Source organism: Scyliorhinus canicula, chromosome 2, assembly GCF_902713615.1.
Source record: "Scyliorhinus canicula chromosome 2, sScyCan1.1, whole genome shotgun sequence".
NCBI classification, from domain to species: domain Eukaryota; kingdom Metazoa; phylum Chordata; class Chondrichthyes; order Carcharhiniformes; family Scyliorhinidae; genus Scyliorhinus; species Scyliorhinus canicula.
This window is the reverse complement of record NC_052147.1, coordinates 13,676,380-13,696,194: the sequence shown is the minus strand read 5'-3', so window position 1 is coordinate 13,696,194 and position 19,815 is coordinate 13,676,380. Positions and strand designations below refer to the sequence as shown.

Below are 19,815 nucleotides of genomic sequence, written 5' to 3'. Positions count from 1 at the left end.
GGAGAACAATGCCAGCAGCGCGTATTCAATTCCAGTACTGGCCTCCCCGAACAGGTGCCGGAATGTGGTGACTAGGGGCTATTCACAGTAAATTAATTGAAGCCTACTTGTGACAATAAGCGATTATTATTAAATTCTATAATTCTATTCTATGATCAGGTCCCAGACTGACAGCCGCAAGTGGGTTTTTTTTCGACAGACTGACTCCGGGCCTGCTCTGAAAACTCGGCTGTGCACCTGGAGAGATCCACACCGGTTTCCAGTCAGACCCTGACACTCTGGACAACTTGTGGGCAAGTCCCACCCTTGAATTCGGTTAGTCTCTCTCTCCACAGATGCTGCCAGACCCGCAGAGCTTTATCCAGCATCGCATGTTGTTAATTCGGATTTCCAGCATCCACAGTACTTTGCTTTTATCAATTGCTTTGGTTTGCCAACATTCAGGGGACCATTGAATTATTCTGCGGAGTTCATTCTCTAGGCACATGCCTGAGTTAATCTAAGTGCAGCGTTGTCTATCTGTCTCTCAGACTGAATAAATAAGGATAACTTTCACATGTAGATTGGACGTAGTCCAACTGATGACCATCGCAGATCAGGAGCTAGATGAAGTGCCTGATCAAGGGGTTGTCCATCCGGAACGGAAGCCCTCTGAGAGTTAATCCCCTGTGCCTCCCAGTAACCTGTGACAGGGTCAGTCCTGGTACTCCAGAACCTGTCCTTCCACAGAAACCATGGCCTCTCCAAGGGCTGCTGGCCTCGGTATTGGCTGGAAGCTCTCGGTAGATAAGCCTTCTTCCCCCGGGGTCATTATTCATTCCAGCGGAAGGTCTGGCAGTGTCCTTGCCACTGCTGGATTGGCTCATTGGGCTGGTCTCTCTCTAGCCGGCAGGTGAGACCCCCGACGCCTCAACAAGATTCTGACCAGTCTTTCAGGTGTGACCTTTCGTTAGAATCGTTTCCTTTCTTGCCGCATCACCATTCCCTTTGGACCTTGAAAGACAAACTCTTCTGGTATTTACTCTCTCCGGTCCTTCACAGGCCCTAACACAGTCTATCACAACCTATCACATTCTATTACAGACCCTATCACAGCCTATACAGAACTATTACATTCTTTTACAGTCTGTTACAGACCATATAACCATCTATTAAAGATCCTTTCACAGTCTATTCCAGATCCTATCACAGTCTATTAAAGATCCTATCACAGTCTATCACAGATCCTATCACAGTCTATCACAGATCCTATCACAGTCTATTAAAGATCCTAACACAGTTTATTACAGGTCCTATCACAGTCTATCAAAGCATATCTCAGTCAATTACAAGTCGTATCAAAGTCTATTACAGACCCTCCCACAGTCTATTATAGTCTATTTCAGACCCTATCAGTACATTACAGATTCTCAGTCTTTTACAAAACCTACCACAGTCTATCACAGACACTATCATAGTCTATTACAGATCCTCACAGTCTATTACAGATCTTTTCACAGTCTATTAAAAATCCTATCAGTCTATCATAGCCTCTCTCAGTCTATTACAGGTCTTATCACAGTCTATTACAGACCCTATCAAATTAAGTCTATTTCAGGCCCAATCTATTACCAATTCTATCAATCTGTTACAAAACCTATCACAGTCTATTACAAATTATATTACAAAACCTATCACAGTCTACCGCAGACCCTATCACAGTCTATTATAAAACCTACCACAATCTATTACAGACCCTGGGCGGAATTCTCCGACCCCCTGCAGGGTCGGGGAATTGCCTGGGGCCTTCGTAAATCCTGCCCCCGTCGTGGCCGGAATTCTCCGTCACCCGGGAATAGGCGGGGGCGGGAATCACAGCGCGCCGGTCGGCGGGCCCCCTGCGGTGATTCTCCGGCCCCCGATGGGCCGAAGTCCCGCCGCTGTCAGGCCTCTCCCGGTGACGTGGTTTAAACCACTTCTGGTGGCGGCGGGAGCAGGCGGCGGGAGCGGGCCCCGGGGTCCTGGGGGGGCGCGGGGCGATCGGATCGGGGGGGGGGTACCCCCACGGTGGCCTGGCCCGCGATCAAGGCCCACCGATCGGCGGGCGGGCCTGTGCCGTGGGGGCACTCTTTTTCTTCCGCCGCCGCCACGGCCTCCACCATGGCAGAGGCGGAAGAGACCCCCCCCTACCGCGCATGCGCCGGGATGACGTCAGCGGCCGCTGACGCTCCGGCGCATGCGTGGCCTCACGCTGGCCTGCGAAGGCCTTTCAGCCAGCCATTCGCGCCCCCATGTTTAGGGCCTCCCCCCTTTCAGTACACCCCAATTCCCCCCCCAACCGAATGATGCCCCATTATACCGCCCTTCACTCCCTCCTTCACTCCCCGTTTCACAAGCATGCCCCCCCTCAGGCTCTGACCCTTGACACCTGCGCCGTGCCCCAGACACCCTGGCAGTGCCAACCTGGCACGTATGCCAGGGAGAGTGCCAGGGTACTGCCCTGCCCTGCCCCTAGCTACCTGGGGGTTTGTCTAATGGCCTCTGAGACCCTCAGAGTTGCCATCACATCTGGTCTTTGTTCGTGGAGACCAGAACAAATTGGCGTTCGGGTGAGGCCTCGCCGATGACTCCTGCAGGGCCGGGAGACTGTGGCTTCAACCCGGCCGTGTATATTTAAATGAGCCTAATGGAGTGCGGGAGGGCGTTGATCCAAATCGCACCATCGTCCACGGGTCAGGTGACTCGCGCAGGGTTTTGCACCTGGCACAAAGTCCGATTTGGGCCTCTCCCACGATGCTCCCGGCGCAACGCGATGGGTGCCGGGAGCAACATGGTGGGAAAGTCACGCCTGTTTCTCTCCAAAGACGCTGCCATCACCTGCTGCGTATTTCCAAGGTTTTCTGTTGACATTCAAGTGTTTTGTTTCACCAGTTTAAACCTGGTCTACATCCCCCCCCCCACCACTATCTAGCTTTACATTTCATTCCACAGCTGCCTTCACTGTGGACCATCCAATGTTTCTTATTGTGCTGCTCAAATGGCCCTCATCAGTCACTCCTCTCAAGGTTAAGAGGGCCAATTTTCTCCTATCCTTTGTAATAATAGGACTATCACTGGGGATCAGTATTGATAAGAAATTACCATCCTTAGCAGTTGGATCGGCTGTAAACATTTAAAGCTCTATTTTACTCTATAATCAGTCGTTTCAGCATGCTGGAGAAACCTGCTACATTCTGAATCTCGGCTCCAAGATTTAATGTACCACACTCCATCGAATGCATGATGAGAGTAATGGTGGAAGGAGTTTTCTAATGCCTTACACACTGAGGCAGAATCTGAGACTTGCTAAAAAGGAAGGAACGTCGGAGCAGCTTTCCGACTTGCACTCTTCAGGCCAAATGCAAGAATGGCAAATTTCAAAACGAATGCAACAGTTTATGATGCAGGCGAAAACGGCGCTGATTGTGTCGACACCATTCGCTTTCTCCATGGCGACACCTCGGCCAATCAGTGTCAACTCGCCAGCCTATCAGCGTCCCTTTCTCCTGCACTATAAATTGTTGTAGATTGTTTGAAATTGCGCATTCTTGTGTTTTTGCCCTGAGTGCTGTTGGCAAAAAGATTCAGCAACATGTCTCCCTTTTCAGCAATGTTCAAGTTCTGAACCACCCAGTCGCTCCCTGAGACGGGAGCAGGGGAGTTTAACCTCAGCCATTTACTTGGTCTCTCTCTCTCACAAGACGCTGCCACACTCTACTGAGTACCGTAGAACCTCTCTGGTGCAGAAGGAGGCCGTTTGGCCCATTAAGTCCACAAAGGGGAAATTTTAAACATGATCAATCCACCTAACCTGCACATCTTTGGACTGTGGGAGGAAACCGGAGCACCCGGAGGAAACCCACGCAGACACGGGGAGAACGTGCAAGCTTGCATTTCCAACATTTTCTGTTTTGAAGAGGCAGGGGATTGTCCTCCTCAGAGCAGGGAAGGCTAAGGTGGGATTCAAAATCGTGAATAAAGTAAATAAGAAGAAACTGTTTCCAGTGGCACGAGGGTGGGTAGCCTGAGGACATAGATTTAAGATATTTGACAAAAGATCCAGAGACTGGATGAGATTTTAAAAAATGCAATTCAGTGAGTCTTTGTCTGTAAGGGTGGTTGAAGCAGATGCAGTAATGATGATGACCCTTGTTGTAAAAACCCTCATGTCCTTTAGAGAAGGAAATCTGCCATCTTTACCCGATCTGGCCGACATGTGACTCCAGACCCACAGCAACGCGGTTGACTCTTCACAGCCCTCTGAAATGGCCGAGCAAAAAAATCTCAAAACTATTTTCTTTACAATCGTTTTCTGAATCAGAGGGAGAGTCCAAAAGTGTCCCTTCCTCATATTTTGGAGATGCGTACTTTTCCCTCTGAGCAATTGACATGGAGCACCAGGGAGGAATATGTTCACCCAATTGCTCATCCAGAACTTGAATATTGCTGAAAAGAGAGACATGTTGGCGAAGTTTCTCTTCTTAGACTCATTAGGACAAATGCAAGAATGCCAAACTTCAAATGGTCACAAAATTTATACGACAGGAATGTTGTAACCATTTGATATTCTGTGAGGGATTCTCCATTGGCGGGATTCTCTGCTTCGCCGGCAGCGCACTCAGGCCGGTGGATCTCCCGGCATCGTGATGGTGCCCACAATGGGAATCCCTATTAGCTGGCTGCCGGGACGGAAGATCCCGCTTGCCGGTGGGGGTGCAGCGCACCAGAAAATGGGTGCGGCAAGATGGAGAATCCTGCCCTCTGTGTTTGTCCTGATGGGTGTAAGATGAAAAGCTTCGGCAACATGTATCTTTTTTCAGCAATATTGAAAAATACCTTCTTGCTTATAATTTCAAAGCAGCATATATAAAGATAGGGCGGGGGAACTGAGAAGAACGGTTTGAAATCCAACCAATGCCACTCTGCCCAGATTAAGGCTTGAACTGTTAAATTACTTTTTGTGGTTGACCACGATGGCATCAAAACTCCCAAAGCAGACTGTGAGGAGATACAGGGCAAGAGAGTGGCATGGAGAAAGAAGAACATCAAAAAGGGAAATGTTGGGGCAGCACGGTGGCGCAGTGGGTTACCCCTGCTGCATCACAGTGCCGAGGTCCCAGGTTCGATCCCGGCTCTAGGTCACTGTCCGTGTGGAGTTTGCCCATTCTCCCCGTGTTTACGTGGGTTTCGCCCCCACAACCCAAAGATGTGCAGGGTAGGTGAATTGGCCACGTTAAATTGCCCCTTAATTGGAACAAAAAATTAACTGGGTACTCTAAATTTTTTTTAAAAGGGAAATGTCAACCAACTTAAAAAACATGCAAAAACAGGCAAACATCCATGTTCTAAAATGGACCTTAAAAAAACATTTTGAATATAGCCTCATGCCATGTGAAGACAAGTAAGGCAGGCAGTGTGGGGTGGACAGGCCTGTGTGCGATCCTTCTGCCCCTAGATTGGAAGGTTAAGTCCATCCCAGACACTTGGGCACAGAATCCAGGCCGACTCCTCTGTGTAGTACCAACGGAGTGCTACAAGATGAGAAGTGCCATTATTTTGGTGGGACGTCAAACCCAGCTCATCAAAGTGTTTTTTCCCAAAATTCTTTAGATTCAGGAACTGTACCATTAGATTGGAAAGGAGTTGAAAAATGTTTTAGTTTTAGTTTAGAGTACCCAATTCATTTTTTCCAATTAAGGGACAATTTAGTGTGGTCAATCCACTTACCCTGCACATCTTTTGGATTGTGGGGGTGAGACCCACGCAGACACGGGGAGAATGTGCAAACTCCACACGGACAGTGACCCAGGGCCGGGATCGAACCTGGGAACTCCCGGAGGAAACCCACGCAAATACGGGGAGAACGTGCAGACTCCGCACAGACAGTGACCCAAGCCGGGAATCGAACCTGGGACCCTGAAGCTGTAAGGTAGCAGTGCTAACCGCTGTGCCACCGTGCTGCTCTCATTCCTGGGTATCGATTATTCTATATATAAACCATCTGAACTTGATTAGATTCCAGTGTATAACTCGCTAACCTGTAGCCATTATTCTACATATAAACCATCTGAACCCCTCGATTAGATTCCAGCTTGTAACACACTCCTGGGTATGTATAAAAAACATCTGAACCCCATGATTAGATTCCAGTCTGTAACTCACTCCCGAGTATCCATTATTCTATACATAAACCATCTAAACCCCTTGATTAGATTCCACTCTGTAACTCACTCCCGAGTATCCATTATTCTATACATAAACCATCTAAACCCCTTGATTAGATTCCAGTCTGTAACTCACTCCCGGGTATCCGTTATTTATATATAAACCATCTGAACCCCTCAATTAGATTCCAGTCTGTAACACACTCCCGGGTATCCGTCATTCTATATATAAACCATCAGAACCCCTCTATTAGATCCCAGTTTGTAACTCACTCCAAGTATCCATTATTCTATATATAAACCATCCCGAACCCCTGGATTAGATTCCAGTCTGTAACTCACTCCTGAATATCCGTTATTCTATACATAAACCATCTGAACCCCTTGATTAGATTCCACTCTGTAGCTCATTCCCGAGTATCTGTTATTCTATATATAAACCATCTGAACCCCTCGATTAGATTCCAGTCTGTAACTCACTCCCCGGTATCCACTATTTGAAGTATTAAAAGTCTAAAGCAAAGCCAATCTGAGACAACAATATTTGCAAATCCCAGTAAAATCCTATCATTTGTTTTCTTTGCCAAACTGTAGTGGGTGTATTGATTAGGCTTTGCAGTATTATCAAAGTTATTGCAGCTTGTAGGGAACTGTGCGCTGACAGAGAAACAGTTCTCGGTTGACCCTGAGCAGCACTGTGGTTGCAAAGTAATTTTCTTTTCGGGTCAGCAGTCCTGGAGTGGGCATTTCTTTCACAGTAAGTAATTATTCAGTCAGTGACAGCTAAGGTGCTGCTGATTTGCGACTGTTGTGTTGCCGTGGTTACCAGCATCTGGCAGCAGTTTGAGAAGGTGGAAGTAGGCATTGCAGAATGTGCAAACGTTGGCCCAGTTGTAGATTTGGATTGATTTACTTATGCTCAATTAATTGACAGCGAATTAAACTAAACCCCGGAGCTGGCATGTAAGATGATCGGAATGTGTCGTGCTGGATGCATGCAATGCAGGAAAGAGATTGCACCTTGACTACTGCGGCACATCGGCTGTCAGAGACTCGAGGGACTTATCCCATTCCTGGAGGCATTTTAGATTTTAAAAAAAACATGCGACTGATTTTGGGAGACTTCTGAGAAGCCTGAGCTCATCAGTCGTGAAAAATAGGTGACTTATTCCTCCTTAGAACAGAGAGTGTTAACAACGCCAATAACAACGTCTCATATTTATAAAGTGCATTTATGAAGAAAAATGCACGGGCGGGGCATTTCACAGGAGAATTGCAGAAAACAAAATATGCGATCGAGCTACACGAGGGGATATTGGGCGGCACCTTCCTGCCCCGTCCACCGCCAGGGTCGTCCGGCCCACAGCAAGTCCGTGGACTTTTGGCGGTGTCACTCCATTCCCGGCGGTGAGCCCCGCCGCGGTGGGGCGGGAAAAATCCCGGCCACTAGGTCAGATTGCCTCAAAAGGAGGAGGAGAGGTAGAGTGGCGAGGAGGAGAGAGGGAATGCCAAAGGCTTCTGGAACCTCGACAACAGGAATGTGCGGCCAGCATTGGGGAAGCAGTTGAAACTGGGGATGCTCGAGAGGTCAGAATGTTTTTTAAAAATTCGATTACGGGATGTGGGCATCGCCGGTTAGGCCAGCAATTATTGCCCATCCCTAGTTGCCCTTCAGCAGATGGTGGTGAGCTGCCTTCTTGTACCGCTGCATTCCTTCAGGTGTAGGTACACCCACTGTGCTGTTAGGGAGGGTGTTCCAGGATTTTGTCCCCAGCGACAGTGAAGGAACGGCTGATATATCCCACAACAGTTGCCAGTGGGCGAACTGACAGAGCTGATCTAAACTGCGAGGAGTTTTGATGAAAGTCGACGAGGAGAATGTGTTTCCGGGTGGCAGAAGGGTCCAGATGCAAGGAGCCTGCACAAATATGTTGAATTTCTTCCAATGCAGCGGGTTATTGCGATCAGAAAAGCACTGCCTGGTAGGAGGGGGTGAAAGCAATTTTAAAAGGGAGTTTCAAAAGGGAATTGGATAAATATTTGAAGGGTGAAAGATTGCAGGAGCAGGAGTAGAGGGCAGTGCACCAATAGGATCGTTTTTTTCAAAGAGCCGGCCTGGACGCATTGGACCAAACACACCCTTTCTGTCCTGTACCATTTTCTGATTGATGTGTACAGCAGTAAAAGGTGCAAAAAAAAGGTAAAGGTGGACCATTATTTACTGCTGGTGTCAGGATGTCCTCCATCAAAAGAATGATAAACGCAAGGAAAAGACCTCTAGTTTGGGTACGAACCGTGACCCTTGGAATCATTTAAGTGACAGTTGGATGCGTTACAGTGATGTTGTAGATTTTTCCAAATCAATGAGCTAAAATAGGCAGAATGTCCTTCTTCACCTCTATCCTGTGATCTTGAATTATTGCAGTTTAGTCTCATTACCTATAACGCAGCTCGTGGTTCAGTTCTGCGGTGGAGATTCACTAACTGTTCCAAAGTCAAACCATTCAAGGGATTGACAGGAATAACACCTTACTTCCGAAGCTAATTTCACCCCCCAATCTTTGTAAATTCTTTACCCATCAAGGAAACAAAAAATAAATAAAATAAAAGAACTAGCATTGCCGTAACGCCTTTCACAACCGTGGCACGTCGCAAAGCGCTTTACGATGTATGAAGTACTTTTGAAGAACAAAGAACGAAGAACAATACAGCACACGAACAGGCCCTTCGGCCCTCCAAGCTTGTACCAGTCATGACATCACCTTTGGCCAAAACCCACAGGACCTCCTAGTGCTGTATCCCTCTATACCCATCCTATGTATGTAATTATCGAGATGTCTTTTGAACGCCGTTAATGGATCTGCTTCCACAACCTCCCCTGGCAGAGCGTTCCAGGCACTCACCACCCTCTACGTGAAAAACCTGCCTCGCACATCTCCTCTAAACTTTGACCCACGGATCTTAAACCTACGCTCCCCAGTGACTGACTCTTCCACCCTGGGAAAGAGTGCCTGCCCATTCACTCTATCCTCAGTGCCTCTCATAATCTTGTCGGCCTCTATCAAATCGTCCCACAACCTCCATCGTTCCAATGAGAACAGTCCGAGTCTATTCAGCCTCTCCGCATAGCTAACATCCCCCAGACCAGGCAACATCCTGGTAAATCTCTTCTGCACCCTCTCCAAAGCCTCCACATCCTACTGGTAGTGTGGCGACCAGAATTGCGCGCAATATTCCAAGTGCGGCCTTACCAAGGTTCTATACAACTGCAGCATGACTTGCCAGTTTTTATACTCAATGCCCCGTCCAATGAAGGCAAGCATTCCATGAGAACTCACTGTTGTGACGTAGAAAATGCAGGGCAACCAGTTTGTGCACAGCAAGCTCCCACAATTAGCAGCGTGATAATAAACAGATAATCCGTGTTTTTTAATGATGTCCATTGAGGGATAAATAAATATTGGCCAGGAGACCATGATGAACTCCCCTGCCCTTCCTCAAATCTGTGCCATGGGATCTGTTATTAGTGAGAAATGGAGCCCCATCTCATTCAAGCAAGGAACCTTTTATTTCTGCCTTTAAGATTATTGAAGCATTACCACGGCCCAGAGGGAGGAAGCTTTCAATAATAACACTGAACACTGGCCACCAGACTGCTCGGGAAAATGGGCATTTATATGCCGAGCAACTGTTCGTCTTTTAAGGATATAGTGTTGTATTAGACAACAACCCAGAAGCCATGAACTCCAATTCTGCCATGGAGTTCTATTCCAGAAAGCCAGTTGGTGAAAGATAAAACTGGAGCCAATCTTTACACAGTTTCATATTTATTTAGAGTTACATATTCTAGGCATACATCTCCCAACCCAACAACCATGGTGCCTCTTTATACAGGCACTCCAGATAAGCCCTGGTTAATGGCCCCCACCTCCATACAATTAAATGCAATTAATATATAATTAGCACACGGCACTTATGAAACTAAGCTTGGTAACTTATGGCATAGAACCAGGTCTCCAACGCAGCTTCCTTGTTGTCGGAAACCAGATTCCTATCCAGTCTGACCCTCGCATCCTGTCCCACTATCTGGGTAATCCTCTGAATTCACTGGGCCAAAGAAAGGATCCACGACCAACTTTGCAAAGCAACAATAGATGGGCAGGATAGCTGTTGCCTGACCAGTGCTGTTCATGAAATAATCTACCCTTGTACATTACTGGAGACAGGGAAAACATGGTTCAATGCAGAGCAGAAATATCTTTAGTCTGGGGCAGCAGTGTATATTAGCCTACAGGCTAATAAATTTAGAGTACCCAATTCATTTTTTCCAATTAAGGGGCAATTCAGCATGGCCGATCCACCTACCCTGCACATCTTTGGGTTGTGGGGGTGAAACCCACACAGACACGGGGAGAATGTGCAAACTCCACATGGACAGTGACCCAGGGCCGGGATCGAACGTGGGACCTCGGCGCCGTGAGGCAGCAGGGCTAATCCACTGTGCCACCGTGCTGCCCTCTCTTACTATACTATTGCGTTGTTTTCCATTTCCAATAAACTTATCCCATGGCTTCTCTCAGTGATTTTTCCACTTAGAGCCCCATTAGCTGAAGTTTTGTGATCAGGCCTATATTGGGTTGAAATTGCTCAGACTCATTTCACAGAGCCTAGATGAGCCTTTCACCCTATTAGTCCACGTTATCTTCAAATCCAGATCATAGAGTCCCTACAGTGCAGAAGGAGGCCATCGGCCCATCAGGTCTGCACCTACCCTTAGAAAGACCACCCTACCTAGGCTTAATCCCCTGCCCCATTCCTACAACCCCCTAACCCGCAGATCTTTGGACTGTGGGAGAAAACCGGGGCACCCGGAGGAAACCCACGCACTCACGTGGAGAAAGTGCAAACTCCGCACAGACAGTGACCCGAGGCAGGAATTGAACCCGGGTCCCTGGCGCAGTGAGGCAGCAGCGATAACCACCGTGCTGTCCTGATCGCTGAGGTGAAAGGCCAAGTCACTAAACATCACAGGGAGATTGGCACCCTGCCCGATTGTCCTCCCCAGTGACCCGACGAAGTGCGTCGTGCGCCGTCAATCCGGTGTAAAGAGTTACCATATTCCCCAAAATCTCACGTGATACTTTAACTGTGTCCATGGTGACAAACACCTGTCACACTGAACCAATTCAAAACCATTTCTTGTTCTGAGCACATCTTAGATCCATTTCTAAATCCCTTCGGTGACCGTGCTTCTTGCTCCCCTGTCCACAAGCCGTGAGAGGCGGACATGTGATGAGCAAAGTTGTGGGAGATCTGATAATATTAGTTAGATGACACAAGTGTTTTGATACATTTTTACAACTATAAAAACATGCATATAGTTGGTATGAATTTGGATCTGGACAATCTGAAAAACAATGTGAAACTATGTAAAGATTGGCTCCGATTCTTTCCTTCACCAACTGGCTTTCTGGAATCGAATGTCAAACAGAACGGGAAGTAAAAAGGTTGATCAGATAGATTGACTGGGGGTAAAAGGGTTACGTTATGCGGGCAGATTGCTTAGATTAGACTCATGGGCGGGATTCTTTGGAAACCGGCAGGGCGGGAAACTCCGGCGGGAAGGAGTGGCGTGAACCACTCCGGCGTCGGGTTGCCCTGAAGTTGCGGAATCCTCCACACCTTCAGGGACCAGGCCGGCGGTGGAGTGGTTTGCGCCGCGCCGACCGGCGCGGAAGGGGTTAGGCGCCACGCTAACCGGCGCCAAAGGGCCTCCGCCGGCCAGCGTGAGTTGGCGGATGTGCAGGAGTGCCAGCGTGTGCTGGCATCATCCCAGCACATGCGCAGGGGGTTCATCTCCACGCCGGCCATCGCAGACCGGTACACCAGGCGGCGTGGAGGAATAGAGTGCCCTCACGGCACAGGTCCACCCGCGGATCGATGGGCTCCGATCATGGGCCAGGCCACCATGGGGGTACCCCGCGGGGCCAGATCCCCCCGCGCCCCCCCCCCCCAAGGACCCCGGAGGCCGCCCGTGGAGCCAGGTCCCGCCGGTAAATACCTATCGTAACATACGCCGGTGGGACCCGCCGGAAACGGGCGGCCACTCGGCCCATTGTGGGCCGGAGAATCGCCGGAGGGGGGCCGTTGTTAGCGGCCACCGACCGACGCGGCACGATTCCCACCCCCGCCAAATCCCCGGCGCCGGAGAATTCGGCTGCCGGCGGGGGCGGGATTCACGTCTCCCCCCCCGCGGCGATTCTCTGACCCGGCGGGGGGTCGGAGAATCCGGCCCATGATCCCTCGAGTATAGAGAACTAAAAGGTGATCAAATTGAGGTGTTTAAGATGATTGAAGGAATGTGTAGGATAAATAAAGAGAAACTATTTCCTTTAGTGGGGGAGTCCGGAACAAAGGGCCAAAGCCTTCAAATCGAGCTGACCATTCTGGGGTGGTCTCAGGAAGCACTTCTTCACACAACGGATACTGGAAGCCTTGTACCGTCTCCTACTAAAGGCTGGTTAGGCTGCAGGCCAATTGAAAATCTAAAACTGAGACTGCTGGGTTTTTTATTAGATAGGGGTATCAAGGTGGTCAAATGGAGTAGAGATACAGAACAGTTTGACCTAATTGAGTGGTAGTGCAAACATGAGGGGCTGAATGGCCGCCTCCCCGATGTCCCCGGTGGTTTGGTGCGTTCGGCACCGGCAAACCAGAAAATGGTGAGGAACAGCAGGAATCTTTTGGTTAATCCCTCTTCCTGACAGGGTCACTGCCCAGATCACAACTGGGCGTCGGTGACGTTTCCCGGGCACAGCTTTGTTATTGGGGCCCAGCTAAAAAAAAAAGGCAAATGGGCTTGCCTTAATCTCCATGAATCTTCAGAGAGTTACATGCCATTTCTGATGCAGCAGCTCAATTCAGCGCAGACAAAAACAAATGATAATGGTAGGTGACTACACAGCTTATCTACTGGAGCAGAGCTGTCCTTTAAGTGGATTTGACTGCACAAATACGTGCAGACTATAATAATAAGGACAGTTTTTCACAGACTATAGGTGACTAGTCTTTTCCAGGGACACAAAGTAAATTGCTTAGAACAGAATTTCAGGTTTGCAGTTGCACAAAATTAATTAGCCTCACCCGGGGCTGGCTTCTCCGCAGCCCCGCGCCGAAATCACGTTGGGCGCGGGGGCGGAGAATCGACATTCCCGACCGGATCGCACCCGGCTCCGCTCCGGCGATTCTCCGGGCTCCGGAGAATCGCTCGTCCGCAAACCACGGCGCGTGGCTGGGGGGCCACTGCCAGAGGCCCTCCCAGCGATATTCTGCGCACGACCAGCCGAGTTCCTGACGGCGTGGTTCTAACCACATATGGCCGGTGGGGACTCTCGCGTGGCGGCTGCGGACTCAGTCCGCGGCCGCCCTGGTGGGGAGCGGGGGGATCGAGCACCGGGGGGGGGGCCTTATGGGAGGCCGGTGCAGCGATCGGGCTGGTCTGATGCAGCGGCGCGCGGCCGATCCGGGGGGGGCCTGGATTGTGCATGTCGGTCCCCGGTCCGCGTCCACCATGGCGTTCGACACGGCCCCTGGAGGCCACTGCTGTGTGCATGCGCAGACTCAGAACCGGAAGTGCAGGGGCCCGTATCCTCAGCCAAAGCAGCGTGAAGCCCCATGGGTCCCTGCTTGCCTCCTGCAGGTAAGTTAATTGCTCTTTATTGTTTGCAGGAGACTGGGGAGTGAAATGCCAGCGTTTTTACTCCGGCGTGGGGACATAGCCCCATTGTGGGAGAATCCAACCCTCTGGTTTTTGTTCCTTTCACATATTTCCTGGAGCAGTTGTTTTTAACTTTTCCCGTTACAGTCTGCACCTCAAAGAGGAAGATTGCAGTAGGGCGGTTGCTGACGTTTCCCCATGTTTTTGTGGCTTTAACTGCCAGTCGTAGCTCAGTGCAAATGGCACCCTCGCCCCTGACTCCGAAGGTCATGGGCCGCTCGCCCGGACTGAAACACATAACCTAAGCTGACGTTCCAGTGGAGTACCGAGGGAATGCTGTAACGCCGGTGGTGCTGTTTTCTGGATGGGATGTCAAACTGAGGCCCGGTCGACACTCTCAAATGGACCTAAAGGACCCATGGCATTATTGCAAAGTGCAGGGGACTTATCCATGGTGTTGTGCATAATATTTATATTTCAGCAGCACTAAAGCAGATTATCTCTTAAATGAATCACTTCCCTACCCCCTCTATCGTCTTGTCATCTTTTCTAAAGTAAGGTGCTCAATATTGGACACATTTTTGAAATTCTTTCCTAAGCAGTTATTTCTTCAGGCTCAGCATTATCTCTTTGCCTTTATGCTTCATGGCCATATTTACAGTATTGCATACGCTTCCTGTGCATGTTCATGTCTGAATCTTATATCTACCTGCTCTTTTCGAAGTGTTGCCATTCAGCGTGCCTGACCTGGACTTATTCATACTCCCACAGTGTATCACTTTGTATTTTCTGCTGCATTCGATCTCATCTGACATCTATCTACAAATGTGCCATTTGTATCGAGAGTAATCAAGTGTTCCAATTGTCTTACAGGATGTGCAGATTAGAGTAAATGCAGTTAAGTATCTACCTCGCATCAATGAACTGCTGAACAAGGTCCCTCGCCAAATGCTTCTGCTCCTAAAGACTAATGACCTACTTCGAGGGATTGAAACATCACTCCAGACCCGAGCCAGTGCTACTTCCTTCATCAACATGTCACGTTGCTGCGTCAGAGCTTTGTCCCGGTAGGTTAAAGAACCTGGAATTAGGGGCTGGTTTATCACAGGGCTAACTCGCTGGCTTTGAAAGCAGACCAAGGCAGGCCAGCAGCACGGTTCAATTCCCGTACCAGCCTCCCCGAACAGGCGCCGGAATGTGGCGACTAGGGGCTTTTCACAGTAACTTCATTTGAAGCCTACTTGTGACAATAAGTGATTTTCATTTAATTTCATCGGCGCTTCGTGTTCAAAGACCAGGGATCTGGCTGTATCCAGATGTTTGATCATCTGGGTACTGTGCGTGGAGGAACATCAAGCTTTATTCAGTTTTCCTCTGTGGTTACGCCCTGGTCATCCGATGTTCCCCACTAGGAACATCTGCTTTTTGCTATTCTCTCTTCGGAACTTAGTTTGCACCTCCAATGTCCACTGCTGGGTCACAGTCTAGTAACTCCCAGATTTCATTACTTGGCCCGTGCTGAATCACCTGATCACTGCTGTAGTGATAGGAGGCAGTACCACCGAGGGAAAAAACACATGAGCCAATGTTCTTATTCATGGCAGCTACTTAGTGATGCCTGCTAAAAGATGGGAACAGGAACAGGCTCGACTATGATTGCAGTTTGGACCAAACAATCTGATGATGTTGATCCATAGAAATGTATAGAACCTAGCAGATCAAAACAAGCCAATCAGTCCAGTTGGTCCCTGTTGGCATTTACTTTACGTGTTACCAAACAGTTGCAATCAAGGAGAATTCCGCTGCTTGCATTTAATCCTTGTTCTTGATTCTTCTTGTACTGGAAGCGGTCTGTTCCCCCTTACCCTGTCCCACCTTTTCGTCATTTTAAACATTGCCTCATAACCTCCTTTTGTTCCATTGGAAATGGCTCCATTTTTTCCCTCCAGTTTTTACTCCATGCTTGTGTTTTCCTCGCATCAAGCAGCTTCCTGGTGAATAAACCAGCACGAACCTCAATCTCCGTCCTGTCGTGTGGAGCCCGATCCTGCACACGGAGTTCTAACTGACCTCATATGGAGATTTCGGACTGCTTCATCGTTACGTAGCCTTTTATGTTGTACAGAACTTGAAATTAAACCAACTCTATTAGCTATTTTTTAATTGGCTTACCATCCCGAGGTTCTGCCTTGAACGTTCTCTGAAGCTATTCTCCCAAAACCTCCGACTCTTCAACAAGACCAAACCTACTGCTTCCAATCCAAGTACGCTTATTGCTGCACTTTCTTGCAACCAAATGGCACCAGCCACACTGGGATTCGTTTCTCCCTGACAGATTTCCCTCCAGCCTATCAATATCAATTTGCCGATTCGTCAGTTCTCCCAAAGGCTGAACTCTTCTTTTCGTGTCACCTCCTAATTTTAGCACCAATCTATCCAGGCCTGTACCTCAAAAGTGCTCCACTTTTCTCCCAGTGAACCCCCCCCCCCCCCCCCCCCCCCCCCCCCCCCCCTCATGAGGAGACAGCCTCAAAATTCAGGAATGGGGCAATCGAGCTTTCTAGATATCGGCACTGCTGACAACAAAATGGTTTGGCCAACCCTGACCGGCATTTTTCTTAATTTTTCCAAAGAATGATTCCCTCGCTTCTGCTGCTCTGTTTTGCAATCTTTAGTTTAATTTCACAAAAATCAAAGCGAGCCAAGCAGTGACACCAGTGTACTGGAGCTGACGCCTCAGGGGACATGTTGCCAGCCCCAAAATGCCTGAAGTCAGCTTATACTGAAAATGCCAGGCAGGAGACTCTTTCCCTGTTGCAGGGATCACAAAATACTGCGGAGCGTTTTATTTCACCCTTGACCAATTTGCCATTTCTCTCATTTGGGATCCAGGTTGAACTCGATGCAGTGAAAATCAAGCTAGCCATTTGATATTACCCAATAAATATTAGCCTTTGGCCAGGGTTGTCTGTCAGATTCTGGTTTAGCCCAGTGGGCTAGACATCTGGTTTGTGATGCAGAACATGGCCAGCAGTGCGGGTTCAATTCCCGTACCAGCTTACCCGAACAGGCGCCGGAATGTGGCGACTAGGGGCTTTTCACAGTAACTTCATACGTTTGACCGTAAAAGGTTATTATTATAAGATTTCCCACTGCGTAAGTTCGCTGAGCTCAAGGTGTTCCTGGCCTCTTGGTGGCTGCCTCACAGCTCCAGGGTCCCGGGTTCAATACCGGCCTCGGGTGACTGTGTGGATTTTACACTTTGTCCCTGTGTCTGCGTGGGATTCCTTCGGATGCTCCGGAAGGGGAGGCGGACATTGGAACATGTAAACTGAATGTGAACGCGGTAGCACGGTGGTTACCACTCTCGCTTCACAGTCCCAGGTTCGATTCCCGGCTTGGGTCACTGTCTGTGCAGTGTCTGCACGTTCTCTCCGTGTCAGCGTGGGTTTCCTCCGGGTGCTCCGGTTTCCTCCCACAGTTCAAAGATGTGCAGGTTAGGTGGGTTGGCCATGATAAATTGCCCCTTAGTGTCCAAATAGGGTAGGTGGGGTTACTGGGTTACGGGGCTAGGATGGAGGCATGGGCTTAAGTAGGATGCTCTTTCCAAGGGCCAGTGCGGACTCGATGGGCCGAATGGCCTCCGTCTGCACTGTAAATTCTGTGACTTATTGGTTGTGGAAAGTACAAATCAGCCATGGGTTTACCTTCCTCTGGAGCCTGTCAGTGAGTGGGATGGTAAGCGGCTTGGGAGGTTTCGCTATGTTAGGGACACGATGGAGGGATTCTCCGGCTTTCTCTGTAGCAGGACCCACTGCCAGCAAGAACGGAAAATGTGGCGTTCCAGCCAACAACTCCACTCACTGTCAGTGGCACCAGAAAATCCCAGCCGGGATGAGGTCGGGAAGTTTTAGCCTGCACAAATGCAAGCTGATGCTGTTGGTCTGGTGGATTCTGATAGGTTCCTTTGCCATGCCACCCAGTCCTTGCATCGCCTGTTGTTGAATGCCTCAGACTGACGAGCACCTGCTGAACTGTTTCTTTACATGTTGGGCAACAGGGAAGGGGGAGAGTTGAGCAGGCCTTTATTTTTATCGGCATGGTTTTAAAACCACAAACAAAAAAGGCCGATATGAAAGGGTGAGTCAAATGCTGACAGTTTACTGAATGATCACCTAAGAGCCTCGTAAGCCGCGTTAGGGGCTCGTTTAGCTCACTGGGCTAAATCGCTGGCTTTTAAAACAGGCCAGCAGCACGGTTCAATTCCCGTACCAGCCTCCCCGGACAGGCGCCGGAATGTGGCGACTAGGGGCTTTTCACAGTAACTTCATTGATGCCTACTCGTGACAATAAGCGATTTTCATTTCATTTTCATAAGTGCCTGCGTTTCTTGTCCCCTCAGGAATTTAACACAGACTTTCTGTTTAAATTTGGCAGATACGAGAGGGATAATTGTAAATCCTGGTACGGGAAGCTGAAAATCTCCTGGGCCGAAACGTATGATCTTTGGAAGATCAACCTGTACATAATCTTGCTCTGGATTAAGGCATCATTGTTGTGGAGTTGGATTGCTTGAGTCCTGGGCTGCGATCATCCTCTGCAATGAAGCTGCTCTCTGATCAAGAAAAGATCATCAATATTTATTCTTGGGTTTTCTATTTCTCTGCTGCACTTCACGACCACCTTGGCCAACTTCCTATGTGCTGTGAAATTGTAATAGGCGATGGGCCTAATTGACCTCTGGTCGTGCTCAAGTTTGTTTCCTGTCGGTGTTAAAGGTTCAACTTATCATCATATTTGCAGCCATTTATTTGAGACACTTGTCGCGTTGAATCAATCATGTAGTGGCCCTACCCAGAGATCCAGGGATCTACAGGTTAGGTTGGTGCATGGAATATGGTGGGGGAGTGGGCCCAGGGAGGGTGCTCTTTCAGAGGGTCGGTGCAAACTCGATGGGCCTCCTTCTGCACTGTAAGGGATTCTATGATCCTGTCCCGCCCCGTCTCTCCCTCCCCCCCCCCCCCCCACCCCCCCACACCCCTGTCGTCCCCTCCCCCTCCCTGTCAGCCTCATAAATCCAGTTCTGGCATCCATCTCATTAAGCAGGTGACCCTCCGTAGGAACTGTTGTTCCGTCCATGTCTGAACATGACCATTAAGCTCTGCTAATGCCTCAGCTCCCTCGAGCTTAGAAGATTAAGGGGTGATTTAATCGAGGTGTTTAAGGTGAAGGAGTATGATGGTGTAAATAGAGAGAAACTATTTCCTCTGATATGTTTAGGGGGGGGGGTTGTGGGGGAGTCCTGAAAAGGTGGCTCACCGCTCAGCCATTCAGGGCTGATGTCAGGAAGCAACTCCTCGCACAAAGACTAGTAGAAATCTGGAACTTTCCCCCCCCCCCCATCCAGAATGGGGATCAATTATTAATGTCAAAATGGAGCCCAGTAAATTTTTGTTGGGCAAGGGTAGCGGATACAAGGTAGGTAGATATAAAATGAAAACAGATACTGGGGATGGTGGAGCAGGCTTGAAGGGCCGAATGGCATACTTCTAATTTCTACGTTCTATGTTCTGTTTCATAAGTATAATGTTGGGAATGCAAAGCCCATTTGCGCACAGCAAGCTCCCTCAAACAGCAATGTGGCAACGACCAGTTAATCTAATTTTCAGTGATATTGACCGAGGTATAAATATTCTTCGCCCTGCCGTGGGGGGGGGGGGGGGGGGGGAGCCCCCTGCTCTTCATTAGAATAGTGCTGTGGAATCCTTCACATCCACCAGAGAGGCTGGCCACAGCTCGGCTTAATGGCAGCACTCTCTGACATTGCAGCATTCCTTCAGTGCCAGTCAAGGTGTTGGGTGTTGAAATCTCTGGAGTGGCACTTGAACCCACAACCTCCTGCCTCTGAGACACCGA

At 49.1% G+C, this 19,815-nt stretch overlaps 1 protein-coding gene across 1 annotated transcript in view; it reads left to right on the top strand.

The window, feature by feature from the left end:
• The window catches only part of adck1 (aarF domain containing kinase 1), a 566,758-nt gene extending 548,065 nt beyond the window's left edge, over nucleotides 1–18,693 (top strand). The window contains 2 exon segments of the mRNA XM_038773763.1: nucleotides 14,773–14,966; nucleotides 18,337–18,693. Coding sequence (XP_038629691.1) covers nucleotides 14,773–14,966; nucleotides 18,337–18,475 — 333 coding nt within the window. The 3' untranslated portion in view covers nucleotides 18,476–18,693.
• The last annotated feature ends 1,122 nt before the right edge of the window (nucleotides 18,694–19,815 follow it).